The sequence below is a fragment of the Ictidomys tridecemlineatus genome, chromosome 7 (genome assembly GCF_052094955.1).
Source record: "Ictidomys tridecemlineatus isolate mIctTri1 chromosome 7, mIctTri1.hap1, whole genome shotgun sequence".
NCBI classification, from domain to species: Eukaryota; Metazoa; Chordata; class Mammalia; order Rodentia; family Sciuridae; genus Ictidomys; species Ictidomys tridecemlineatus.
The window spans coordinates 198,497,663-198,525,379 of NC_135483.1; the positions used below are offsets into that span (position 1 = coordinate 198,497,663).

At 59.5% G+C, this 27,717-nt stretch overlaps 1 protein-coding gene across 7 annotated transcripts; it reads left to right on the plus strand.

Moving 5' to 3' along the window:
* On the plus strand, positions 1 to 27,298 carry D2hgdh (D-2-hydroxyglutarate dehydrogenase). Of its 7 annotated transcripts, XM_078018456.1 has the most exons (12): positions 9 to 78; positions 1,035 to 1,376; positions 6,041 to 6,098; positions 6,653 to 6,792; positions 7,429 to 7,622; positions 8,506 to 8,674; positions 10,636 to 10,779; positions 11,597 to 11,739; positions 12,807 to 12,902; positions 13,997 to 14,162; positions 25,681 to 25,786; positions 26,432 to 26,574. In XM_078018456.1, exons 2-12 carry the CDS (start codon positions 1,040 to 1,042, stop codon positions 26,439 to 26,441), a joined length of 1,563 nt encoding a protein of 520 aa, XP_077874582.1. In that variant the 5' UTR covers positions 9 to 78; positions 1,035 to 1,039; the 3' UTR covers positions 26,442 to 26,574. The 7 variants fall into 7 exon arrangements, with proteins under 7 accessions (XP_077874578.1, XP_077874579.1, XP_077874582.1 ...); XM_078018452.1 differs by lacking the exon at positions 25,681 to 25,786 and having other exon boundaries at positions 1 to 121; positions 1,031 to 1,376; positions 26,432 to 27,298; XM_078018453.1 differs by lacking the exon at positions 25,681 to 25,786 and having other exon boundaries at positions 3 to 78; positions 1,031 to 1,376; positions 26,432 to 27,298.
* The last annotated feature ends 419 nt before the right edge of the window (positions 27,299 to 27,717 follow it).

The window sequence follows — 27,717 nt, forward strand, 5'->3', positions numbered from 1 at the left end:
GCACAGTCCCGAGGTCGCTGGGATCGGGGGCGGGGCCTGAGCGTGCTTTTCCGGTCGCTAGGCTGCGAGCCCCCGCAGGTGGGATCGCCGTTGGGAAGCGCGGAGGGGCTTTCCAGTGCCGGTGTGCTGGCGGCTGTGTGATGTGGGAGGGGTCACAGTCGGGGAGATCCTGGCGTGTTCTTGGGTTCCCAGGCATATTGGGGAGGGGGTCCTGGCAGCTGGGGTTGCGGGTGGGCGCCGCTGCCCTTTTTTTGGGTAATGATGAAAGCATTTTTAAACCTGTAGCGAAAGAGGTCAAAGGTGGAAAAGCGCCTGTTAGCTGACGGTGGTGCGCAGTGCCGTGGCGTCTACCCTTTCCCCCTGGTACCTAAATTCTGGCTTTGCTCTGAGGGGAAAGGGCCTGGGAGGAGGTTAAGGGGCCAGGGTCAGTGGTGCACGCCTGTTGTCCCCGTGGCTCCAGAGGCTGAGTCGGGAGGACGGTGAGTTCAAAGCCAATGTCAGCCAAGGTGAGGTGCTAAGCAACTCAGTGAGACCCTGTCTCTAAAACACAGAATCGGGCTGGGGATGTGGCGCAGTGGTCGAGTGCCTGGAGTTCAATCCCTGGTTCCAGAAAAATGGAGGTTAAAGTATAACACGAAGAGAAGGTGCCTGCTGCAGGTGCACATGCAGTGAATTCCCACCAGTGAATTTTGCAGGGTGGCCACGCTGGGGCCCAGGGCAGCATCCCTTCCAGGCTGGTTCTGCCCCCTGACTCACCTGAGTTCTCCAGAGGGGATGTGCTGGTTGCTGTAGGGCTTCCTCATGCTGCTGTGGCTGGGAGGGACTCTCCAGTGTTCCCAAATTGCAGGTCCAGTCCTTTGTTTTAATTTTTAAGATTTATTTTGTGTTTTATATTTTTAGTTGTGGATGGACACAATACTTTTGTTTATTTAAATAGTTTTTTTTTTTTAACATGGTGCTTGAGATCAAACCCAGTGCTCATGCTAGGCAAGTGCTCTGCCACCCCAGCCCCCCATCCCTTGTTTTTCAGGCAGAAGCCATGGTGCTGTGTCATGTGCCAAGATGGTCTGTGCGCCTCTGGGCCTGTCCAGGGTGGTGGAGACCCACGAGTACTCTCAGAGCCTTGGTGCGGCCGAGGGGGCCAGGGTGCCCGGGAGGAGCGTCTGGCCCCCTGGCTTGCAGAATGTTCTCCAAAGTGTCCTCCTGCCCCCCTGAGGTGATGCTGACCCAGGAGCGCTACCCTGTGCAGCGGCTGCCATTCTCTGTGGTGTCTGAGGAGGACCTGGCAGCTTTTGAGCACATGGTCCCTGGCAGAGTTGTCACAGACCCAGAAGAACTGGAGGTGTCTAATGTGGACTGGCTGAGGACAGCCCGAGGTGAGTCAGGACCTGGGGCTAGGCAGCCAGGAAGTGCGGGTCACTGTCGGTGCCTTTCCTGCCTCTGGAGAAGAGCGAGCTGTGGTGCCCCTGAAGTCCTCTTGTGGGTGTGTGACATCTGCAGGTCGAGAGCTGGCACGGGCCCTGGCTGGTCTGACAAGCACCTGTCTTCTCCTCTGGGGACTGCTGTGACCCAAGACCACACAGAGGTCTCAGTGCCACAGGCCAGGAGCCTGGTCAGAAGGGGGGCCGAGTCTCTGGGGCCTTCCTGCCTCTCCAGCTCCTAGCTCTCCGCAGCAGCACTGCAGCCTGTTTCAGCTTCCCATGGCCCCTCTGCGTCTGTGTTTCCTGCGTCTGAGTGAGACCCTTGTGCTGGGTTCAGGGCCCACCTGACAGAGGTTGACCTCATCTCACTTCTTAGTGCTTCTTTCAAGAGCCTTTCCATAGAAGGATACTCATGTAGGTTCCTGGGGACGTGGACATGTCTCTTGGGGTCCATGTAGCCCAGCAGAGTAAGAGGCAGGGCTGCTGGCCTGCCCACTGCCTGCTGACTCCTCCCACACCTGTCCCTCTGGATCACAGTGGTTTATCTTTTGAAGTGGTTCAGAGATAATGCCCAGCTTGCATGCTCACACTGGTTTGTTATTTACTTATTTATTTTGGTACTGGGGATTAAATCCAGGGACACTTTACCACTGAGCTATCCCGAGTCCTGTTTAGAGTTTCATTTTGAGACTGGGTCTTGCTAAGTTGCCCAGGCTGGCCTTGAATTTGCAATCCTCCTGCTTCAGCCTCCTAAGGCACTGGGATTACAGTTAGGGCCACCACACCTGGCCTGTTGACATGATTTAAAAAGCCAACATGAAATTATTGCTGCAATAGTGAAGAGAGGTAGCAGAAAAGCAATGGACAACAGTTGAAAACAAAATGACACATTTAACCGGAAACCCAGGTTCTCAGGCTAGCCCTGCTCCTGCAAGCTTGTGCTATGATGGGGCAGATCTTCCCAGACTGTGAGAACCCGAGGGAAGTTCCGGACCACATCATGCTGAAGTATGGTGCCAAGGTCTTGGAGGCTCCGGTGGTACAGGGGCTGTGCCCTAAGGGGTGGCAGCACACACTGAAGTCAGGGGCCACTTTCCCATGCAGGAGTGGGGGCACTCAGGGTTCCCCTGCCATACCCTGCCCACTGAGGAGGCAGGTGCCTGGAGGCTCAGCCATGTTGTACCCCTGCTGGGGGTCCTAGGCAGCCGAAGGGTCCTCTGCACAGGGTGCGTGCCGCCTCAGGGGTGCTGCATGGTGGAGGTTGCAAACCCCGCACCAGCTGCTCCAGCCTGGGCTCTGTACCCTGCCGACACCCGGGGCCAGTAGCTGCTGTCCTGGTGGGCGAGGGGCTGTTCCCAGGGCTTCCAGGGGCTGGGGGCCTCCACTCGCGCACGTCTGGAAGGACACCCGGGAGTGGGAGCAGGCAGCATAAAGCCTCTGTGCTCCTTGGAACCGGGGCAGCAAGTCTGGAGGGCCATGAAGCCTGTCCCCTTCTCTGAGCTGGTGGGACGCCGCCGAGAGGCACTGAGTGGAGAGGAGCTAGTGGGACAGGCTCTGGGGGAATCTGGGGCTTCCGGAGAAGAGTCTGGGGGCTAGGGACCTGGCTGGTGGAGGCAGGAGTCATGGTAGGTTCCCTAGTGCTTGGAGGATGTGGTCCCTAGGCTTGCTGAAGGTCTGACCACAGAGGAGGAGGAGCATGGTGTAGCCGGACAGTGGAAATCCCCATTTACTGAGAGGAGGGAGCAGGTCTGCTGGGGAGAACCAAGAGCTTGGGTTTGGACATGTTGCGGTGGACTTGGCCAGAGGACCCATTGGGCTGAGGGACAGTCTGGAGTCCAGGGCAGGGGCCAAGCTGGGACCCCGGGTCCCACAGCTGACCACAGTCAGCGGAGAGCAGGAGATGGAGCAGGCAAGGCCGAGGGGAGGAGGAGAGCTGAAGGAGTGTGCTGTGGAGGGAGGAGGTGTGTGGTGCGGTTGCTCCAGGTGAGACCAGAGCCATGGCGTCACTGGTGACGTGACAGAAGAGATGTGCTGCGGGAGCCAGTGTGGGCATGGCATCTGGGCTGGGAGGGTATGCACTTGGAGTCACGTGGAGGGGCTGTGGGCAGGTGTGTGGGAGCTGGTGGGAACAGGGAAGAGAAGTCTTCTTTTCCTCTTGAGTTTTAAGATGAGAGACTTCCAGCAGGTTAGGAGTCCATGGGAATGACCAGGAGGGGCAGGACACAGGGGTGGGGCAGGGGCAGAGGGGAGGTGGGCGGTGGGTGCAGAGGCGGGTGGTGGAGAGGCGAGTGTGCTGGGCAGGGCACACTCAGTGAAGTGAGTTGGTGATGCAGTGGGGACGGGGGACCCAGATCTGTTGTGGTTTGGCTCTGGAACGTCCCAGATGTGTTGAAGGATGGTCCTCAGTGCATCAGTGATAGAGGTGCGGCCTTCAGGATGTGGCTGGACCTGAGGGTGCTGACCTCGGGCTGGATCAGTCCATCAGTGCATTTGTGTTTGATGCCATTATTGGGAGGGGATTGAAGCTCTAGGTGGTGGGTCTGGTTGCAGGGAGTGGGTCATTGGTGTGTGCTCTGCCATGTCCTTCTGCTGTGAGGCTCTGCCTCACCTGCCCAGAGTATGAGCTGGCTGATCATAGGCTGAGAACTCTGAAACCTGAGCAAAATCAACCCTTCCTCCTCTGTTTTTCTCAGGCATTTGTCACTAACAGTCTATGTGGGTGAGGGGGTGACTGGGAGAGGGAGGTGCAGTCAGGCATGGGTTTAGAACAAGGGTCCTGGCTCTGGCCAGGTTGGCGAGGAGTGTGAGGACCAAGCTGGAAAGTCTGCAGGGTGTTTGGGGTACACCGTGCTTGGCTTAGAAGTTTCTGAGGTGTGCACTGTAAGCCCTGAGCCGCTGATGTGGGTGCTGGAGCCCTTGGTGTTGGGAGGGTTTGTGTGGCTGGCCAGTAGAAGCCTCTACAGAGCTGCCTGGTGGAGCTGGGTGTCGTGGCCATGTGAGTCCCAGCAACACAGAAGCTGAGGCTGGAGCACTTGCAGCCCATCCTGGAACATAGAGACCCAATCTGGAGATAAAGGTAAAGGACTGGAGGTCCAGTGCAAGGGGTCCGACACCCAGCACCACAACAGACCTTCCTCCCCTCCCCCACAAGAAAGCACAACCCAACCGCAACTCCAGTGTTTCAGTGTTTCAGGCCTGCAGGCCTGTGGCCTCTGCAGATGCCCAGCACTGCTGCTGCAGCGTGAAGACAGCCATGGATCAAGACAGACATGGTGTGAGTGCGTCTGCCAACTTTGTTTACAGAAATAGGCAGCAGGTTAGTGTTCACTGGGTGAACACTAGGCCCAAGGAGATGACCAGGAGGAGAGCTGGGGGCCAGGACTGGGACAGTGGTGGGGCGCCAGCCGTGTGAGTGGTGGGATAGGCCATGGGAGGCCTGGGAGAAAGGAAGTGCGTGAGGAGCCCGGTCCTTGGGGGCTGCTGGGAAGGTGGTGGCGGCTTCTGGAGCATGGCGCCCTGGCCAGGCTGATGGAAGTTGGGGAGGTGCTTCTTGGTTTTCACAAACTCCAGAGGATGGTGAAGCACCTGGGGCTGGAGTGGTGGGAAGGTGGCCAGGGGAGAGGAGGAGGGGCCCGTGTGGTGGACGTCCTGCCTGGAAGTGCTGACTCTGCGGCTTTGGTGCTGTCCTCCTGTGTCCTGACTCCTGCCTCCTGGCTTCTGTCCTTTCAGTGGACGGTCCTGTGCCCCTTGTTGTGTTGTCTGCCGGTTAGCGGTGGACACTCTCCTCTGCCTGCCAGGGGCATTCTCTCGGGTGGGCACTTGTGTCTGCCTGGACCCTGATGCAGATTCTTTGGGGTTTCCTTGCCCACCCAGCCCAGGCTCTGCCAGGCAGAGTGTTCTGAGTGCACCTGCAGGAGCTCTGGTGGCACAGCGCCCGGTGCGGGATGGCAGCCCACCCAGCAGCAGGTGTGCGTGACAAGCAGACGCGTGCCTTCAGAGTGCAGAAGTAAGCAGGAGCCTGTTTCCGGAGCATGGCCATGGCTTCTCCCAGGGCCTCTGCCACCTCAGAGACCCCAGAGAGGTCCAAAGGATAGGTGAAAGCCCAGCCAGGCTGGGCGGCAGTGCTCGGGAGTGCCACTCTGGGGCTTAGAAGGGCTCCTTCCACTGTCTCTGGGCCACAGAGAGTCACAGGCAGGAAGAATTAAGCCCGAGCAATGGGAGAAGAACCCAGGAGCTGCCCTGTGAGAGCAGGCAGCTGGACCCAGGAGTCCTGGGAGGGAGCAGGGCCAGGTGAAAGAGTAGGGTGAGCGGTTGGAGAGCAGGGACTGCCAGCCGTCACAGTGACCGCAGGTGGACACTTGGCGCACCTAATGCCAGCAGGTGAGAGCTCCAGGAGCAGCTGCAGTCTCCAGGGTCTCCCAGGACCGTGCCCTGGAGAAGCCCTTGTGGTTCAGATTGCCTTCACTGCTGACAGAGCAGCTGGGCATGGGGAGCCCCCCTGTGTGTCCCCCGGGGCCTGGCCACGAGGACCAGGGAGTGCCTGTGGGGAACGCCCTTTGGGATGTGCTGGGTGCCTGGGAACTGCTGTCCTTTGTGCTGGCTACCCACCTCTGTCACAGGCTGTAGCAAGGTGCTGCTGCGACCCCGGACGTCGGAGGAGGTGTCCCGCATCCTCAGGTAACAGATGGGCTGGTGTCCCCTGGTGGCAGGGGTGTCGTTACATGTGTCAGGCAGGGTCACTTGGGGACTTTCATGTTGCAGTTTGAATTGGCCCCATGCTCCTGCCCCTCAGGTTGACTTGATGTGCATGGACAGATGGCCCTGGGGGCAGGAGCGCCCGTTCCTCTGCTTCCTACCCCTGGGCGCCCTGGCTTCAGGCTTTGCCAAGTAGGCCTGGCTGTGGAGGAGCAGCCACCGATGACTCTGAGGTCCCAGGGGTGGGGAGTAGACAGACATGGGAGGCAGGGCAGGAGTGGCGGGCTGAGGGTGGCTGCAGACCTGCACGTGTGGGGCTGGCCAGGCGCCTAGGACTGTCTTTCCCTACAGGCACATGGCCAGTCAGGACCCCTCTGCCTGTGTGGTTGCCTGCAGCATGCTGGGAGGAGCGTGGCCAGCAGGTGGAGGGAGGCCTTGAGGATCAGCTTTGGGGGCATGCTTGCATGTAGCCTGTCCCTTGCGGGCAGTACTGGGAGCAGAGATGCTGGCCCCATGCCCCTCCTGTGCTTTCCCAGGTACTGCCATGAGAGGAACCTGGCCGTGACCCCACAGGGTGGGAACACAGGTTTGGTGGGGGGCAGCGTCCCTGTCTTTGATGAAATCATCCTGTCCACTGCCCTCATGAACCAGGTCACCAGCTTCAACAGTGTGTCTGGTAAGCCACGTGGCCCTCGGTGGTGGGGAGTGTGTGTGTACGTGTCCCCGACTGGGGAGGGACCAGCGGTGGTGCATGGCTACCACTGGGCCCTCTGGGTGGGTCCGCCACGGGGCAGCTTGGATGCCTGGTATGATGTGAGCTTGTCACTCTGGTCCTTTTGGACCCTGGCACTTTCTGGGCATGATGGCCTTTCTGGAGGGTGGTGAGGTGTGGTTCTAGGAGTGACAGGACCTTGGGTCTGCTCTGGGCACTTGTCAGGGTCATCTCTGTGCTAGGGTCTCGAGGCAGGCTTCCTCCCACCACCAGTCCAGATGTCATTGGTCCTGGGGCAGAGTCACCTGCCCAGGGGAGAGGACTGCTGCTATGTGACAGTTTTCTCAGCCCTGAGTGTGTGTGTGTGTGTGTGTGTGTGAGAGAGAGGGGGGGGGGGGGAGGGAGGGAGGGAGGGAGGGAGGGCAGGGGGAGTTCCCCAGCATTTCTGCAGTCACAGAGAGGCCTTGGAGTCTGGGAGAGGCGGGCCAGAGGTCTCTTGCTCTGCCTGGCTGTGAGTGGCCAGCTGTGGGGTAGCCCAGCAGTGGAACTCTTGCTGGCCTGGGAGCCGGAGCCCAGGGTGGCCCTACTTGCTCTCTGCAGGAATCCTGACCTGCCAGGCAGGGTGTGTGCTGGAGGGACTGAGCCGGTATGTGCAGGAGCAGGACTTCGTCATGCCGCTGGACTTGGGAGCCAAGGGCAGCTGCCACATTGGGGGCAATGTGGCTACCAATGCCGGCGGCCTGCGGTTTCTGCGATATGGCTCCCTGCGTGGGACTGTGCTGGGCCTGGAAGTGGTGAGCTGGGGCCAGCAGTGTGGGACCCCACCCCAGGTGTCCTGGCTTCCCCTGGGCTCTTCTCAGGCCTAGGCAGAGGTGCTGATGCACAAGGCCACCTTAAGCTGGCAGCCACATTGCATATCAGAGACCCATCTTAACAGCCCTTGGCTCAGGCCCCTTGGGGACCTGCAGGTTGCCACAACCGTGGAGCTGAGGGGCCCCCACTCTGGCTTCCTGCATGACACCAGGTCACCGCCTCCTAGTCTACCTGACTAGCTCTGAGACGCTGCCTGGGCCAATCTCCCAGGAGTCAGAGCGTGAAGAATGGTCAGCCAAGGCCAGCCAGCAGAGCCACAGGGACCCTGCCCTGTCCTCTGGTGCCCTGTGGCTTCTGGAGGGCAGGCTCTCTGCTCTGTCTCCCAGGTTGACACCGGCTCCTGGCTGTGTGTTCTGGGGCTGTGTATTATTTGATGCATGTTAGCTCCTGAGCTCTGGCACTGCATCCGTGAGACTGTCTTCTGGCACAGCTAGAAGGATTCAGGCAGCTCTCCGTACAGGGCCCTTGGGTCCCTGTCCCCATAGTTGTGCCTCCTGTCCTGTTTCAGGTGACCACTGCAGCTGGGCAGTGAGCGTCTCTGCTGTGTGGTGATGGGAGGCTGGGCTCTGGCTCCAGTGGGGAAGAACTCTTTCCTCCTTGTCTCACCTAGGCCCGTTTTGCTCTTTAACGGCTGAGGCTGGGGCAGTTGGGCTCAGGAGTGGCTACCTTTTCTGGGTGCCCTGAGATAAGATTGGCTCTCCTTGTGTAATGGCCAGAGAAGGGGAGGAGGATGGAGCTGCAGACCAGCAAGTCACTTGTTGGGAGATGGTCAGTGTGTGAAGGCTGGCTTCCCTCTCCTTCTAGGTACTGGCAGATGGCACTGTCCTGGATTGCCTGACCTCCCTGAGGAAGGACAACACAGGCTATGACCTGAAGCAGCTGTTCATTGGGTCGGAGGGCACCCTGGGGGTCATCACCGCTGTGTCCATCTTGTGCCCGCCCAGGCCCAAGGCTGTGAATGTGGCTTTTCTTGGTAGGTATCTCACCCTGCTTGTCCAGCTGGGGGGGCAGTTCTGGCCCATGCTGCTCGGGCTGGATCCCTTGGCCAGGTTGTCAGTGCAAGGACGGGGACAAAGGAGCACCAGGGTCTGGGTCTGGCCTTCCTGTCCACAGAGCAGGCTCTGCACTGGAAGCCTTGCTCTGCCTCTGGTGACGGAATGGAGGTGCTGGGCTCCTGTGCCCCTGTGCTGGGGCTCAAGTGGCATGTGGGGTGAGGTTCTTAGGGGATGCCTTCCTCTCTCAGCCGTGGGAAAGTTGGTAACCTCCTGTGAGGGGAGAAACCATCTTCTTCCCATTCTGTGCACCAGCAGCACACCTCAAGTGTCCCCCAGAGGCCCCAGGCCTCAGCCCAGCCCCACTTGCTGTCACACCTTGCCTGTCCCTGCCTGTCTGGATCGCAGCTACCTGGCATGGCTTTGTTGCCTGCTGGATCACAGTCCTCAGGTGGCCTGCTGGGAGTTTAGGACTCCCGCAGAGGCCCATTTGCCTTTCCTCAGAGTGGCTCTTGTCTGATTCTGCCACCTTTTTCTGAATCCGCCCTGGTGGTCTCCATGTCCTCGTGGGCAGTCTTGCTCCCTGGCTGCTGCATTAGGCATGCCACCTGGGTCTCGTCCTGCAGGTCTGTCCTGGCACTTCCTGAGGGCTGCCCTGTGCCTTGGGTGCATCTGTACTGCCTGCTCTCCCTTGCTCCTGAGACTCACAGGTGTCCAGCGGCAGCCTGGCCCTTGCTTCCTCCATCTACTGACAGTGTCGCTCACCAGCTGCTGGCTCCGTTGTGTGGGGAGGAGGACCTTCTCTCTGATGCTCTTACCTGGGCCACCTTCTCTTTTCCTTTGGTCTTCTGAGGTCTTTGCTGTGTTGTGCCTGTCTCTTCACCTCTGCAATTGTTGAACCTCTCAGGCCTGTGGCTTTGGAAATTTGTGGCCATCTTGCCTGAAGGGCGGCCGGTGTGGTCCTCTCCTTTGGGAGAGGAGGTGGGCTTAGCAGGGAACCTCCCAGCCTGTCCTCATGTCTTGACCTGCCTGCCCTCTGTGTCTGCTTGTCTCCTGTGCTTGATCCAGCTCACTGATGCCGCTTCTGCTGCCTTTAAAGTGGCGTCAGACTTTCCAGATGGCCTCTGCCCCCTGCCGAGCGTCAGATGTGATTACTATAGTTTTTATGCTAGAAGTCTTATCACTTCTGCAGACGTGTGCTGTTGCATTCCATAGTTTCCTGTACATCTCAGGTGTGTTCGACTTCTGTGTTTCTGTCTTTGAGCACAGAGAACTTTTTTTTTTAGCCATGTTTCATGATTGGACAGTTCACACTCTCTTTGAGTGTGTGGGGATTGTTTTAGTGTCTGGTTTCTTCTGGTTCTTGTTTGTGGTACTCTGCATCCTCATGTGTGCAGCTCCCAGAAAGGACTGCTTGTGGGGTCCCTGGAAGCCAGGGGTGGAGTAGCCTTTGCTGAGAGGACTGGCCCTTGCTTCTTCCAGGTGGCATGGGTCATTCCTGAGGCCTGGGCACATGCTCGCCTCCATAGGGTTGAAGCTGTTACCTCCCTCCTGTCCACTTGCTTCCTTCCTGCCTCCACTCTTGGTGGCCAGCTGATGGTGGTTCCCCATGTCCTGGGTGAGTTCCTGGGAGTGGATGGTCATGTTCAGAAACAGCTGTTTCCAGATGTCCCTGCTTGGCATGGCTTGTGGCTCTTCAGGACAAGTCCCTCGGATTCCACCACTGTCCTGAATGCTGCATGGTGGTTCTAAGGCATTTTCTGTTCAGATCTGGACACTGGTAGTGACCTTGAGATGTCCATGTTGGCCAGCTTGCCAGGTGTTTCCTGGAGTCAAATCTTGCCGGTTCATGGCATTGCTACTTGAAGGGAGACCTGGCCAGACTGTGGGGTGGCTCTCCAGACTGTCACTGTATGCCTCTGATGCACTGTGACCCTTGCAGGCTGCCCTGGCTTTGCAGAGGTTCTGCAGACCTTCAGCACCTGCAGGGGCATGCTGGGGGAGGTCCTGTCTGCGTTCGAGTTCATGGATGCCGAGTGCATGCAGCTGGTCCAGCAGCATCTCCACCTGGCCAGCCCAGTGCAAGGTACTGGCCCTATGTAGCTAGGTAGCACCTACCCTATTCCTCTTGTGCCATGGGACAGGCTGTGGATGGACAGAGGGTCCCTGAGCAGGGAAGGGGCTCTGGACAGAGTGCAATGTGGCTGTGGTACGTCCTGTGTGAGCCAACTGTCCTTCACACTGGTGTTCTCTCTGTAGTAGCATGAACTTGTGATGTCATTCTGGAAGAAATATTAATGTAGTTTTAAGGGAGAGATGTTACTCAGTAAATTCTCATTTATTAATTTCAATAAATGCAGAGCAAAATCCACAGTAGCCTTGACAAAACTCCAAACTTGAAATTTTTCTCCATAAATAATGCAAAATGGAACCTTTTGGTTTTTCTTTTTTTGGACCATGGATTGAAGCAGGAGTGCTTAACCATTCAGCAACACCCTCAGCCCTTTTTATTTTTTATTTTGAGACAGGGTGTCACTAAGTTGCTGAGGATGGCTTTGAACTCGCAACCCTCCTGCCTCAGCCCCCAAGCTGCTGGGATGACAGGCATGGCCACCACTCCTGCTAGCTGAACCTTGTGAGGGCGTGCACGTTCCTCTGTGCAGTGGCCAAGGTTGAGCCCTCAGGGGTGTTCACTGCAGCAGCCTTCCGTGGGGTGCTGGGGTTGGGAGTCGGAGGGCTCTGCTAAGAGCGTGAGTCCTCCTGCAGCCCTGCGGCTGAGCGGGGAGCTTCTGGCCTGTCCAGAGAGCTGCTGTCCCTGGGAGGCTGGGCCTTGGCCTGCAGAGGCCCTAACTGGCAGCGATGGCCTGGGCCCTGCTCATTCTGTGTCTCCTGCTTCCTTCCAGAGAGTGCCTTCTACCTCCTGGTTGAGACCTCTGGCTCCAGCACAGGGCATGACGCCGAGAAGCTGGGCTGCTTTCTGGAGCAGGTGCTGGGCTCAGGCCTGGTGACTGACGGCACCGTGGCCACAGACGAGAGCAAAGCCCAGGTGCTGATGCCCTCCTGCCATCTCTGTCCAGGGCCTGGAAACAGCCTCTCAGCAGATGAGGGGTGGAGCCGAGATGTGACTGGGCTTTTGGGTGTGGGTAGCAGAGCCTCTTGGTGTCTAGGTCATCCTCATCACTGTTTAAATCCCACTCCTCGGCTGCAGGGTGAGCAGTACTGTGTGGCCAGCAACCAGGAGCTGGTGGTGCAGTTGCCAGTGGGTCAGTGGCAGCTCTGGGTGGACTGCCTTCCTGTGGACAGGCAGGAAGAGCCGTGGGTCCTGGGAAGGAGTGTCCGGGGGAAGAGGTTCTGCTCTTGCCAGAAACCTTCACCCTGGAGGGCAGAGGAAGGAGAAGGAGGAGGGCCCAGTGGGAGCCATGGGGCCTCCCTAGGACCCTGGCCATGGGGATTCCTTGTCTGTGGTGAGTGGCCAGCAGGGGACAGAAGGTGTGTCAGGGCTCTGGGGCTGAGTCAGGGTCTCCTGCTGTGGGATGGGGCTTTGGCCAGGTGGGAAGAGCTCCTTATGAACTCTGCCGCCAGCTGCTGTGTCTCCTAAAGCTCTGCAGGGCACCCACAGGCTGCCTTTAGCCGTGAGCCCCCTGAGGTGAGTCTGCTCTCCATGGCCTCTGCCCTTGCTGGCTTCGGCTCCATGACCCCTCCCCTCAGGTGGTGATCCTGCCCTTGGGGAAGAGGGAGGCCAGAGTTCTGAGCAGGGTGCTGGCTGGCCGCCTGCTGGCCCAGGACTGCGAGTCCATCTGCACCCGCCAGGAGTCTCTGCGTGCCCCTGTGACCCCTGGTTGGCTGGGCAGATGCTGTGGCCAGAGCTGTCCTTTCCCTCTGGTCATGAGCTCCACTTCACGTACCCCGTACTGGGGCCTGGCCACAGCACCTGCCTTCCAGGCTCTGAGAGGGGAGGATCAGGGGCTGCAGGCTGCTGGCCTGAGGTGGCATGAGCCAGCACAGGGCCTCTCTGGGGAGGGCAGCAGATGGAGGCACCCACCGGCCTGCGTGACCGGCCACCAGTTTCCTTGGACGCTTGCCCCCAGCCCTCCTTATCCTGGTCCAGTCTAGGTTGATGCCCGAGCCAGGCTGGTGATGCCGGAGCAGCGAGTTCCAGTTCCTGCATGTTCCAGAATGTTCCAGGGGTGGAGGGCCTGGAGCCGAGGGGTAGGGGTGGCAGGCAGGGAGAGCAGATGTTGTAGCTGCTGGGATGAGCAGAGGGTGTCCTGGTGAAGAGCCTGAGGGCCATAGTGTCCATGAGGACCCTCCTGAGGGCTGGACTTGCGGGGGTGGGGCTAGAGGAGCTGGTCAAGAGCTGCGGTGGGACTCAGGGTGGGTGGCTGGTGGAACTGTTGGCTTTTCAGCATTGAAAGTTCTGATCTTTCTGAGACTTCACTTGATATGTGCCCTGAAGGTGAGGGTCTCTCCGGCCAGCATCGATAGGGGTCAGGGTCTGGGGGTGGTTCAGGGCCTGCTGGCCTGCTGGCTCCTGCTGGCTCCAGATTTCCAATCGCAGGAGAAAACCAAGAAGGCCACCAGGTGACTGGGTTCTGGGTGTGGGAACAAGAGCCTTTTGGGAATTGAAGGGATATTTGTGGATGGGCGACCCCACAGCCCCAGCCCATGCCCATCCTGGGTTATCCCCCACCAGCCCTGGCCCATCCCCACCCTGGAGTACCCCCCCAGCTCTGGCCCATCCCATGCTGCCCCCCAGCCCCTGGCCCATGCCCAACCCAGGGCGCTCCCCCCGCCCTGGCCAGTGCCCCTCCCCCTGGCACCCCCACCAGCCCCTGGCCCTTGCCCACCCTGGGGCACTCCCTCAGCCCCCGCCCATGCCCACCCTGGAGTGCTCTGCCTGCTCCACCTCAGCTTCTCTGTTCCAGCCGCCAGTGCTCCACCCCTCCCATCCCTACCCCACCCACAGGTCCCTTCAGCAGCCCCGGACCTGAAGCTGGGTCCTCTATGGCACTGCCTACCCCTTCATGCCCCATCCCTGCCCCCACCTGGATTCCAGCATCCCTGGCCCCATGCAGCAGCCCTGCCCAGCTGCTTGTCCCTGGGAGCTGTGCCTGCTGCTCTCCCCTTCTGGGCATCTCGAAGCCTAGGGTCCCTCGGTGCTTAGTCCTGCTGTGGATGAGCCTGTGGCTGGTCCTGGGTCATGGTCCCGATGCCTGTACCTCCGGGAATGTGGGACTTGCTAACTGTGCTGGGCACAGGGGCCCAGCCGAGCCCTGTCTTGACAGCTCCTTCTCTCGCCCTAGGCGCTGTGGGCCCTGCGGGAGAGGATAACGGAGGCACTGAGCCGGGATGGCTATGTGTACAAGTATGACGTGTCCCTCCCCGTGGAGCGGCTCTACGACCTGGTGCCTGACCTGCGTGCCCGCCTTGGCTCACAAGCCAGGCATGTGGTGGGCTATGGCCACCTGGGTGAGTGGCTGTGAACCATGCAGATAGCTGTGGCCATCTCTGCAGCTGAGTGCCTTGTACTGGGCTTCATGATGCTGGAGAGGCCCAGTGAGGAGGCCCCAAGTGGTCATTCCTCTTGGCCATGCTGGAAAAGAAGGCTGTGTGCACTAGTAATGGTGGAGTGCATGGCCCAGCCTGCTGAGACTCTGGGCTCTGCTGGATGCAGGGAGGAGGACACAGACCTACTTAGGGCCCAGGCTGGGGTCCCGTAGGGCTCCTCCCGCCCCCTGACCCTTGCAGCATGACGAGTTGCCCAGTGCCAGCTTTGGTGGGCTTTGGGAGCAGGAAATAGCCCATTCTCTGGACTCCTACAGCCTTCAGTGCCTGGTGCTAGAAGCCAGTTTGCAGGGAGGCAGGGCAGTGGGGTCTGCTTCTGCTGGCTCCTGCCGTCCTCCAGGTCTCGAAGGTGAGGTGCTGGTGCGGCCTGTGGAGAGGGGTGAGGGCCCAGTGCACACGGCACACTCTGAGGGGTGGCCATGGTTCTCCTCCTGGTCAAGGAGCGCAGAGACATCAAGTAACCCTCCAGTCGCCCAGCCCTAGGGGCCAGGTTTGGGTGGGGCAGGTGGCACATACCTAGACTCAGGATAGCCTCTGTTCAGAGCCCAGGCACTCCCGACCTGGCCTCAGGTGGGACTGCTGGTGGTGACGTGTGGCCTGGGGCTCTGGTTTTTGCTTTTATCTGAGGGCTGTTATTTTTGCTGATGGATCAATTTTATCGTGGGTGAAGTTTCCTTTTCTTTGGGAATCGGTTTTGGTGAATCTCTCCCTGAGAAACTTGTCCACGTCTGATAGAATTCTGGTTCCCTGTTCCGAGAACTGCTCAGGACCGTCTCGATTCCTTGGTGCTGGTCGCTGGGCCTTTGGGTGCTGCTCGGCTAGCTGTCCCTTCCTGGCCAAGGACGCTGACTTCCTGTGGCCCTCCTTTCTGCCAACCCTCTGCCGTGTTCTTTCCTCTTTGGCTTGAGCTTCATCAGGTCCTTTTTCTAGCCCTGAAGAGGAGGGCCTGCTCCCGGGTCGTGGCCCTGTTCCTTCTGTGGTTTAGAATTCCTGAGTAGGTCCCCCCACAGTTGGGCTGTGTTTAGCATTTCTGTTCATTTCTTTGTCAGTAACAGCCTGATCCCAGAAGTGCCCAGTGAGGACACTGCTGTCACTTCAGCAGATGGCTGGCTCTGGGACCTGTGTGGCACTGCACAAGTGACACCGGCTTCCTGGGCTGTGGTGACGGGAGCCCACCTGCTGGCCGCCCTTCCCTCTTCTTCCGCCTCTGCCCCATGCGGGGAGCGTGGTGACGCTCCTCTGTCCCTTCCTCTCCTAGCTGCACAAACTGGGCCTGGCCTCGCTGTCTGACAGCTTCCCTGCGGCGGGGCTGGGTGGCTGGGGCTGGCTGGTGTTTGGAGCCGACTCTGGCCACCCTCCGGGCCAGATGCCTGCTGTCTCCATTCCCAGGTTTTCTTTGCCCCACGTGAGGCAGAAACGTGCTTCTGTATTTCCAGGCGTCAGGTGGTTTTTAGCTATTTTAACGGCTATCAAGCCAGTGCCCCAGCTCACACGTGAAACCCCAGATTTAAGACCAGCTTGGGAAGCTCAGCAAGACCCTTTCTCAAAATAAAAAATTAAAAGGACCATGGATGTGGCTTAGTGGGAGAGCACCCCTGGGTTCCATCCCCAGCACCAAAACACCCTGACTTGCTGTCGCTGGCCTGGGAGCAGGCACTGGCTGGGTCGTGCCGGGCAGGTGGGGGCAGCATGGGGGACTGTTCCATCAGCACTTGGAAGGACGAGCCCTCTGCAGCGCGCGGGTCAGCTGGATCAGACACTGCAGATGTCCATATCGTCAGAGACGGCTGGGGTCTCTGGCCCCGGCGGTACCCACCCACCTCTCTGCATCAGGAAGCAGGCTCTGAGGAGGGGGGCAGACACTGTGGCCTGGGCCTGTGCGTCGGGCCTTTTGTGCCCACGGCCTCGGCCCCCTCCCCTCAGCATCTGCCACTGCAGCCCCCAGTCCTTCTTCTTGGGCTGGGAATCTGCCAGAGACTTTGATTGAAGATGTTGTCCAGCCAGTGGCCAGCCGCTGTCCCCAAGGCTGAGGTGGTGTGCTGGGATCAGGGTGTGGGCTCCTCTTGCCCTCCTGGGCCTTCTGTGCCCCTCCTTCTCTTCCTCTAGCTCGGGACCCTCTGGTTCCTCTTTTCCATCGAGTTCTGCATTTTACTGCTGGGGGCTGCATATGGCATGACCTGGGCGAGGCCTTGGATGGTGGACGAGTGTGGGCATCCCAGCTGACAGGCTCCCTCTGGGACACCCCTGGTCCCTACCTGTGGTTCTCTCCTGGTCCTTACCTGTGTCTTACCCCCGGTCCCTCCCTCTGGTTCACCCATGGTCCCTCCCTCTGGTTCACCCTGGTCCCTCCCTCTGGTTCACCATGGTCTCTCCCTCTGGTTCACCCTGGTCCCTCCCTCTGGTTCACCAATGATCTCTCCCTCTGGTTCACCCATGGTCCCTCCCTCTGGTTCACCCTGGTCCCTCCCTCTGGTTCACCCATGGTCCCTCCCTCTGGTTCACCCATGGTCCCTCCCTCTGGTTCACCCTGGTCCCTCCCTCTGGTTCACCATGGTCTCTCCCTCTGGTTCACCCATGGTCCCTCCCTCTGGTTCACCAATGATCTCTCCCTCTGGTTCACCCATGGTCCCTCCCTCTGGTTCACCCTGGTCCCTCCCTCTGGTTCACCCTGGTCCCTCCCTCTGGTTCACCCATGGTCTCTCCCTCTGGTTCACCCTGGTCCCTCCCTCTGGTTCACCCTGGTCCCTCCCTCTGGTTCACCCATGGTCCCTCCCTCTGGTTCACCCTGGTCCCTCCCTCTGGTTCACCCTGGTCCCTCCCTCTGGTTCACCCTGGTCCCTCCCTCTGGTTCACCCATGGTCCCTCCCTCTGGTTCACCCATGGTCCCTCCCTCTGGTTCACCCATGGTCCCTCCCTCTGGTTCACCCTGGTCCCTCCCTCTGGTTCACCCTGGTCCCTCCCTCTGGTTCACCCTGGTCCCTCCCTCTGGTTCATCCATGGTCTCTCCCTCTGGTTCACCCATGGTCCCTCCCTCTGGTTCACCCTGGTCCCTCCCTCTGGTTCACCCTGGTCCCTCCCTCTGGTTCACCCATGGTCCCTCCCTCTGGTTCACCCTGGTCCCTCCCTCTGGTTCACCCATGGTCCCTCCCTCTGGTTCACCCATGGTCTCTCCCTCTGGTTCACCATGGTCCCTCCCTCTGGTTCACCCATGGTCTCTCCCTCTGGTTCACCCTGGTCCCTCCCTCTGGTTCACCATGGTCCCTCCCTCTGGTTCACCCTGGTCCCTCCCTCTGGTTCACCCATGATCTCTCCCTCTGGTTCACCCTGGTCCGTCCCTCTGGTTCACCCTGGTCCCTCCCTCTGGTTCACCCTGGTCCCTCCCTCTGGTTCACCCATGGTCCCTCCTTCTGGTTCACCCATGGTCTCTCCCTCTGGTTCACCCTAGTCCCTCCCTCTGGTTCACCATGGTCCCTCCCTCTGGTTCACCCATGGTCCCTCCCTCTGGTTCACCCTGGTCCCTCCCTCTGGTTCACCCAATGTCCCTCCTTCTGGTTCACCCTGGTCCCTCCCTCTGGTTCACCCTGGTCCCTCCCTCTGGTTCACCCATGGTCCCTCCCTCTGGTTCACCCTGGTCCCGCCCTCTGGTTCACCCATGATCTCTATCTATGGTTCACCCTGGTCCCTCCCTCTGGTTCACCCTGGTCCCTCCCTCTGGTTCACCCATGGTCTCTCCCTCTGGTTCACCCTGGTCCCGCCCTCTGGTTCACCCATGATCTCTATCTATGGTTCACCCTGGTCCCTCCCTCTGGTTCACCCATGATCTCTCCCTCTGGTTCACCCTGGTCCGTCCCTCCGGTTCACCCTGGTCCCTCCCTCCGGTTCACCCATGGTCCCTCCCTCTGGTTCACCCATGATCTCTCCCTCTGGTTCACCCATGGTCTCTCCCTCTGGTTCATCCATGGTCTCTCCCTCTGGTTCACCCATGGTCCCTCCCTCTGGTTCACCCATGGTCCCTCCCTCTGGTTCACCCATGGTCCCTCCCTCTGGTTCACCCATGGTCCCTCCCTCTGGTTCACCCATGGTCCCTCCCTCTGGTTCACCCATGGTCTCTCCCTCTGGTTCACCCATGGTCCCTCCCTCTGGTTCACCCATGGTCTCTCCCTCTGGTTCACCCATGGTCTCTCCCTCTGGTTCACCCATGGTCTCTCCCTCTGGTTCACCCATGGTCTCTCCCTCTGGTTCATCCATGGTCTCTCCCTCTGGTTCACCCATGGTCCCTCCTGTGTCTCACCCCTTCCTCCTCTATGGGATCACCTGGTCCCTCCTGTGTCTCACCCCTTCCTCCTCTATGGGATCACCTGGTCCCTCCCTGTGTCTCACTCCTTCCTCCTCTATGGGATCACCTGGTCCCTCCTGTGTCTCACTCCTTCCTCCTCTATGGGATCACCTTGTCCCTCCTGTGTCTCACCCCCTTCCTCCTCTATGGGATCACCTGGTCCCTCCTGTGTCTCACCCCCTTCCTCCTCTATGGGATCACCTGGTCCCTCCTGTGTCTCAACCCTTCCTCCTCTATGGGATCACCTGGTCCCTCCTGTGTCTCACCCCTTCCTCCTCTATGGGATCACCTGGTCCCTCCTGTGTCTCACCCTTCCTCCTCTATGGGATCACCCTGGTCCCTCCTGTGTCTCACCCCCTTCCTCCTCTATGGGATCACCTGGTCCCTCCTGTGTCTCACCCTTCCTCCTCTATGGGATCACCTGGTCCCTCCTGTGTCTCACTCCTTTCTCCTCTATGGGATCACCTGGTCCCTCCTGTGTCTCACTCTTTCCTCCTCTATGGGATCACCTGGTCCCTCCTGTGTCTCACTCCATGCTGCCTTTCTGTGGTTAAGTCTTTGTTGTTCTTCCGTTGACCTGTCCTCATTCTTCAAGGATTTGTGGACTTGCACACTGTGAGGAGGTGGTCAGTTTGGTCTCTGTGCATTGTGCCCACTGCTCTGGAACCCTACCCTCCAGGCCTCCTACCTGCAGCCTGTGGTCCCTCAGACCCTGACTCCTGTGTGGGAGCACCTTGGTTTTTCCTGCTGAGTCAGCCACAGGGGCCCGTCTGCTGCTCAGCCTTGACTGGGCTTTTGGGAGGGTACTGGGTGTGCCCCGGCACTGCCCTGGTCATCTGGGTGTCTGCTTCAGTAGCTTTTTGAGCAAGGACAGCAAGGATGTGGTTTGGTTTTGGTACCGCCTGACTCTGTGCCATGATTGGAAGCTGTACCTCAGAGTGGTCAGATTTCATCAGTGGTTTGGTGCTGGTCAAGTGCTGCAGCAGGTGTGGGGGCCAGGTCTGGAGCCTTTCCATCTCCTCCAGCTCAGCTAAGGCTCTCTTGGGCCACAAGGCTATTGTGGATGTCCTTGTGAGTACATGTTCCCAATGCCCACACCCTAGTCTACAGGTCCTCCTAGTCCCTCCATCACTCTGCCCACACCCTAGTCTACAGGTCCTCCTAGTCCCTCCATCCCTCTGCCCACACCTTAGTCTACAGGTCCTCCTAGTCCCTCCTGCCCTCTACCCACACCCTAGTCTACAGGTCCTCCTAGTCACTCCATCCCTCTGCCCTCACCTTAGTCTACAGGTCCTCCTAGTCCCTCCATCCCTCTGCCCACACCCTAGTCTACAGGTCCTCCTAGTCCCTCCATCCCTCTGCCCACACCCTAGTCTACAGGTCCTCCTAGTCCCTCCATCCCTCTGCCCACACCTTAGTCTACAGGTCCTCCTAGTCCCTCCATCCCTCTGCCCTCACCCTAGTCTACAGGTCCTCCTAGTCCCTCCATCCCTCTGCCCACCCCCTAGTCTACAGGTCCTCCTAGTCCCTCCATCCCTCTGCCCTCACCCTAGTCTACAGGTCCTCCTAGTCCCTCCTGCCCTCTGCCCACACCTTAGTCTACAGGTCCTCCTAGTCCCTCCATCCCTCTGCCCACACCCTAGTCTACAGGTCCTCCTAGTCCGTCCATCCCTCTGCCCACACCCTAGACTACAGGTCCTCCTAGTCCTCCACCCCTCTGCCCACACCTTAGTCTACAGGTCCTCCTAGTCCCTCCATCCCTCTACCCACACCCTAGTCTACAGGTCCTCCTAGTCCCTCCATCCCTCTGCCCACACCTTAGTCTACAGGTCCTCCTAGTCCCTCCATCCCTCTGCCCTCACCCTAGTCTACAGGTCCTCCTAGTCCCTCCTTGCCCTCTGCCCACACCCTAGTCTACAGGTCCTCCTAGTCCCTCCTTCCCTCTGCCCTCACCCTAGTCTACAGGTCTTCTTAGTCCCTCCATCCCTCTGCCCACACCTTAGTCTACAGGTCCTCCTAGTCCCTCCATCCCTCTGCCCACACCCTAGTCTACAGGTCCTCCTAGTCCCTCCTGCCCTCTGCCCACACCTTAGTCTACAGGTCCTCCTAGTCCCTCCATCCCTCTGCCCACACCCTAGTCTACAGGTCCTCCTAGTCCCTCCATCCCTCTGCCCACACCCTAGTCTACAGGTCCTCCTAGTCCTTCCATCCCTCTGCCCACACCCTAGTCTACAGGTCCTCCTAGTGCCTCCTGCCCTCTGCCCACACCTTAGTCTACAGGTCCTCCTAGTCCCTCCATCCCTCTGCCCACACCTTAGTCTACAGGTCCTCCTAGTCCCTCCATCCCTCTGCCCACACCCTAGTCTACAGGTCCTCCTAGTGCCTCCTGCCCTCTGCCCACACCTTAGTCTACAGGTCCTCCTAGTCCCTCCATCCCTCTGCCCACACCCTAGTCTACAGGTCCTCCTAGTGCCTCCTGCCCTCTGCCCACACCTTAGTCTACAGGTTCTCCTAGTCCCTCCATCCCTCTGCCCACACCCTAGTCTACAGGTCCTCCTAGTCCCTCCATCCCTCTGCCTACACCCTAGTCTACAGGTCCTCCTAGTCCCTCCTGCCCTCTGCCCACACCTTAGTCTACAGGTCCTCCTAGTCCCTCCATCCCTCTGCCCTCACCTTAGTCTACAGGTCCTCCTAGTCCCTCCTGCCCTCTGCCCACACCCTAGTCTACAGGTCCTCCTAGTCCCTCCATCCCTCTGCCCACGCCTTAGTCTACAGGTCCTCCTAGTCCCTCCATCCCTCTGCCCACACCCTTGTCTACAGGTCCTCCTAGTCCCTCCATCCCTCTGCCCACACCCTAGTCTACAGGTCCTCCTAGTCCCTCCATCCCTCTACCCACACCCTAGTCTACAGGTCCTCCTAGTCCCTCCATCCCTCTGCCCACACCCTAGTCTACAGGTCCTCCTAGTCCCTCCATCCCTCTGCCCACACCTTAGTCTACAGGTCGTCCTAGTCCCTCCATCCCTCTGCCCACACCCTCGTCTACAGGTCCTCCTAGTCCCTCCATCCCTCTGCCCACACCTTAGTCTACAGGTTCTCCTAGTCCCTCCATCCCTCTGCCCACACCCTAGTCTACAGGTCCTCCTAGTCCCTCCATCCCTCTGCCCACACCCTAGTCTACAGGTCCTCCTAGTCCCTCCTGCCCTCTGCCCACACCCTAGTCTACAGGTCCTCCTAGTCCCTCCATCCCTCTGCCCACACCCTAGTCTACAGGTCCTCCTAGTCCCTCCATCCCTCTGCCCACACCTTAGTCTACAGGTCCTCCTAGTCCCTCCTGCCCTCTACCCACACCCTAGTCTACAGGTCCTCCTAGTCACTCCATCCCTCTGCCCACACCTTAGTCTACAGGTCCTCCTAGTCCCTCCATCCCTCTGCCCACACCCTAGTCTACAGGTCCTCCTAGTCCCTCCATCCCTCTGCCCACACCCTAGTCTACAGGTCCTCCTAGTCCCTCCATCCCTCTGCCCACACCTTAGTCTACAGGTCCTCCTAGTCCCTCCATCCCTCTGCCCTCACCCTAGTCTACAGGTCCTCCTAGTCCCTCCATCCCTCTGCCCACCCCCTAGTCTACAGGTCCTCCTAGTCCCTCCATCCCTCTGCCCTCACCCTAGTCTACAGGTCCTCCTAGTCCCTCCTGCCCTCTGCCCACACCTTAGTCTACAGGTCCTCCTAGTCCCTCCTTGCCCTCTGCCCACACCCTAGTCTACAGGTCCTCCTAGTCCCTCCTTCCCTCTGCCCTCACCCTAGTCTACAGGTCTTCTTAGTCCCTCCATCCCTCTGCCCACACCTTAGTCTACAGGTCCTCCTAGTCCCTCCATCCCTCTGCCCACACCCTAGTCTACAGGTCCTCCTAGTCCCTCCTGCCCTCTGCCCACACCTTAGTCTACAGGTCCTCCTAGTCCCTCCATCCCTCTGCCCACACCCTAGTCTACAGGTCCTCCTAGTCCCTCCATCCCTCTGCCCACACCCTAGTCTACAGGTCCTCCTAGTCCTTCCATCCCTCTGCCCACACCCTAGTCTACAGGTCCTCCTAGTGCCTCCTGCCCTCTGCCCACACCTTAGTCTACAGGTCCTCCTAGTCCCTCCATCCCTCTGCCCACACCTTAGTCTACAGGTCCTCCTAGTCCCTCCATCCCTCTGCCCACACCCTAGTCTACAGGTCCTCCTAGTGCCTCCTGCCCTCTGCCCACACCTTAGTCTACAGGTCCTCCTAGTCCCTCCATCCCTCTGCCCACACCCTAGTCTACAGGTCCTCCTAGTGCCTCCTGCCCTCTGCCCACACCTTAGTCTACAGGTTCTCCTAGTCCCTCCATCCCTCTGCCCACACCCTAGTCTACAGGTCCTCCTAGTCCCTCCATCCCTCTGCCTACACCCTAGTCTACAGGTCCTCCTAGTCCCTCCATCCCTCTGCCCACACCTTAGTCTACAGGTCCTCCTAGTCCCTCCATCCCTCTGCCCTCACCTTAGTCTACAGGTCCTCCTAGTCCCTCCTGCCCTCTGCCCACACCCTAGTCTACAGGTCCTCCTAGTCCCTCCATCCCTCTGCCCACACCTTAGTCTACAGGTCCTCCTAGTCCCTCCATCCCTCTGCCCACACCCTAGTCTACAGGTCCTCCTAGTCCCTCCATCCCTCTACCCACACCTTAGTCTAGAGGTCCTCCTAGTCCCTCCTGCCCTCTGCCCACACCCTAGTCTACAGGTCCTCCTAGTCCCTCCATCCCTCTGCCCACGCCTTAGTCTACAGGTCCTCCTAGTCCCTCCATCCCTCTGCCCACACCCTTGTCTACAGGTCCTCCTAGTCACTCCATCCCTCTGCCCACACCCTAGTCTACAGGTCCTCCTAGTCCCTCCATCCCTCTGCCCACGCCTTAGTCTACAGGTCCTCCTAGTCCCTCCATCCCTCTGCCCACACCTTAGTCTACAGGTCCTCCTAGTCCCTCCATCCCTCTGCCCACACCTTAGTCTACAGGTTCTCCTAGTCCCTCCATCCCTCTGCCCACACCCTAGTCTACAGGTCCTACTAGTCCCTCCATCCCTCTGCCCACACCCTAGTCTACAGGTCCTCCTAGTCCCTCCTGCCCTCTGCCCACACCTTAGTCTACAGGTCCTCCTAGTCCCTCCATCCCTCTGCCCACACCTTAGTCTACAGGTCCTCCTAGTCCCTCCATCCCTCTGCCCTCACCCTAGTCTACAGGTCCTCCTAGTCCCTCCATCCCTCTGCCCACACCTTAGTCTACAGGTCCTCCTAGTCCCTCCTGCCCTCTGCCCACACTGTAGTCTACAGGTCCTCCTAGTCCCTCCATCCCTCTGCCCTCACCCTAGTCTACAGGTCCTCCTAGTCCCTCCATCCCTCTGCCCACACCCTGGTCTACAGGTCCTCCTAGTCCCTCCATCCCTCTGCCCACACCCTAGTCTACAGGTCCTCCTAGTCCCTCCATCCCTCTGCCCACACCCTAGTCTACAGGTCCTCCTAGTCCCTCCTGCCCTCTGCCCACACTGTAGTCTACAGGTCCTCCTAGTCCCTCCTGCCCTCTGCCCACACCCTAGTCTACAGGTCCTCCTAGTCCCTCCATCCCTCTGCTCATACCCTAGTCTACAGGTCCTCCTAGTCCCTCCATCCCTCTGCCCGCACCCTAGTCTACAGGTCCTCCTAGTCCCTCCTGCCCTCTGCCCTCACCTTAGTCTACAGGTCCTCCTAGTCCCTCCATCCCTCTGCCCACACCCTAGTCTACAGGTCCTCCTAGTCCCTCTATCCCTCTACCCACACCCTAGTCTACAGGTCCTCCTAGTCCCTCCATCCCTCTGCCCACACCCTAGTCTACAGGTCCTCCTAGTCCCTCCTGCCCTCTACCCACACCCTAGTCTACAGGTCCTCCTAGTCCCTCCATCCCTCTGCCCACACCCTAGTCTACAGGTCCTCCTAGTCCCTCCTGCCCTCTGCCCACACCCTAGTCTACAGGTCCTCCTAGTCCGTCCATCCCTCTGCCCACACCCTAGTCTACAGGTCCTCCTAGTCCCTCCATCCCTCTGCCCACAACTTAGTCTACAGGTCCTCCTAGTCCCTCCATCCCTCTGCCCACACCCTAGTCTACAGGTCCTCCTAATCCCTCCTGCCCTCTGCCCACACCCTAGTCTACAGATCCTCCTAGTCCCTCCATCCCTGTACCCACACCTTAGTCTACAGGTCCTCCTAGTCCCTCCATCCCTCTGCCCTCACCTTAGTCTACAGGTCCTCCTAGTCCCTCCATCCCTCTGCCCACACCCTAGTCTACAGGTCCTCCTAGTCCTTCCATCCCTCTGCCCACACCTTAGTCTACAGGTCCTCCTAGTCCCTCCATCCCTCTGCCCTCACCTTAGTCTACAGGTCCTCCTAGTCCCTCCTGCCCTCTGCCCACACCTTAGTCTACAGGTCCTCCTAGTTTCTCCATCCTTCTGCCCACACCTTAGTCTACAGGTCCTCCTAGTCCCTCCATCCCTCTGCCCATACCTTAGTCTACAGGTCCTCCTAGTCCCTCCTGCCCTCTGCCCACACCCTACTCTACAGGTCCTCCTAGTCCCTCCTGCCCTCTGCCCACACCCTAGTCTACAGTTCCTCCTAGTCCCTCCATCCCTCTGCCCACACCCTAGTCTACAGGTCCTCCTAGTCTCTCCATCCCTCTGCCCACACCTTAGTCTACAGGTCCTCCTAGTCCCTCCTGCCTTGTGCCCATACCCTAGTCTACAGGTCCTCCTAGTCCCTCCATTCCTCTGCCCACACCCTAGTCTACAGGTCCTCCTAGTCCCTCCATCCCTCTGCCCACAACTTAGTCTACAGGTCCTCCTAGTCCCTGCATCCCTCTGCCCACACCCTAGTCTACAGGTCCTCCTAGTCCCTCCTGCCCTCTGTCCACACCCTAGTCTACAGGTCCTCCTAGTCCCTCCTGCTGTCTGCCCACACCTTTGTCTACAGGTCCTCCTTGTCCCTCTTGCCCTCTGCCCACACCCTGTTCTACACGTTCTCAGGTTCCTCCTGCCTTTTCTTCACACCAGAGTCTACAGGTCCTTCCTGCACTTCCTCGACTGTCCTCCGGTCCTGCGTGCCGTCTCCCTACATCAAGTCCGGTTGTGCTGTGCTGGCTGAATCTCAGTTTGCTGGGTAGCTCTACTGTGGCTTCATGTCCCCCATGTCCCCCAGTCTTTTCATCTGTGACTATTCTTGCCAGGCCTTCTGCATCCTCTCCATCTGTTGTGGTGACCCTGGCCTCTGTGACTTCTGCCATTGACAAGGGTGACCTTGCCTCTAATCTTGTGCAGCCCAAGAGGGGAGGCTTGGGGGTCCTAGCATGCGGGCCCAGCGCCAGGCAGCGGAGGGGTTCGCTGAGCAGGGCAGGACATGCAGAGGAACTGGCCCTGGCTGGGTGCCCACAGAGGAGGTTCTGCTGGGGATGGCCGCTGGAGCTTCCTGCCCCCATCACTGTGTCAGGCCGTGGGGATCTGCAGGGCGGCACTGGCTCGGACTCGTAGACCCTCTGGTCTGGAAATGGAAGCCACAATGGTCTCCTCAGGGGTGGCCACATGGGTGGAAGGATCATTTGGGAGATCAGTGCATGGACATGAGAGCCCTGAAGCCCAGGGCACAGTGGCCACTTTGTCACCCAGAACTGTGACAGAGCCACTCTCCTGGGTGGTCACTGGCAGGAGGGGTACTACTTGGGGAGGATGCAGAAGCCCTCTGGGGGAGGGCTCTTTGGGCAGTGTCTGGGGTCCCCTGTCCAGGCTGACTGCATGTCCTTGTCCTCAGGGGATGGTAACCTGCACCTGAACGTGACGGTGGATGCCTTCAGCACAGCGCTGCTGGACACCCTGGAGCCCTATGTGTATGCCTGGACGGCAGGGCAGCGGGGCAGTATCAGTGCTGAGCATGGCCTCGGCTTCAGGAAGAGGGACGCCCTTGGTTACAGCAAGCCGCCTCATGCTGTGCAGCTCATGCAGCAGCTCAAGGCCCTGCTGGACCCCAAGGGCATACTGAACCCCTACAAGATGCTGCCCACCCAGGCCTGACGGGGCCCCACTGTGGTGTGCAGCCAGGAAAGACCACCCCCTGCTGGAGAGATCAGGAACCAACTCTGGGTTAAGGGTGCAGGACTCCCGGCAGGCCTCTCCTCGCCGCTCGCTGCTCTGTGGAGTGAGCAGAGCAGATGGAGCTGCCAGGGTCTGCTGACCCTTTTGCCTGCTGCCAGCTTGTCCTAAACAGGCCAGGTGTGTGGGCGGGTGTCCTGCTCCATGGCCAGTCCCCCTGGCTCCAACTGGCCTGCTCTAGCCCTTGTGGAGTGTGCCCATAGCAGCCGTGGGCAGGGCTGACGAGCCCCGAGGAACCACATTACCATGATGACCTGGAGCGCTGGGTGCTGGGTGGACCTGGCCATGGAGTGGAGCAGGCCTGGGACTGGTGACGAGGTCATTCTTTTCCAGAAGGCCTCAGGCTGGAGACGCCTCACCTGGCAGTGTTGGGGCTGAGGGGCCTGGCACAGAGGTGAGCCCTCGAGGAGGCTCCGGCGGTCCTGGCTCTGCAGCTGGCTGACCTGTGGTCCCTGGGCAGTGTGGGAGGTTGGACACATGCTGTCGTCTTCTGTCTGTTGTGAATCTCCAGTGAAAAGTGAAATGCTCACATCCTTCTCCTTGGTTCTGTGGTATGGAGTGCACCACCTGGATGTCAGGTGCCAGTGGGACCCAGGGCCTGCCTCTGCCTGCCAGCCGTCAAGACTGGCCATCCACTGAGCCCCACTGTCCACTCCTGTGGGGGCTGAGCCCCTGGGGTCCTGTGTGGCCCTCACAATGGGCCCAAGTGAGCTGGATCTGAGAGCCCCTCCCCTGCCTGAGGGGGTCTGGGACTGGGGGAGCTGCTCTGAGGAGGACACACCCTGCTGCCCCTCAGAGGCCTCCTGCTGGCCAGGGTCTTCTGGCTATTGACAGTGCATGTCGTGGAAGAGGTGGGTGTCCCCTCTGGTCTTGGGTCCAGCACACGAGTCAGGGGTCAGTTTCCAGCCCTTCGAGCCCTTGTGCAGGCCAGCAGGTGGCATGTCAGGA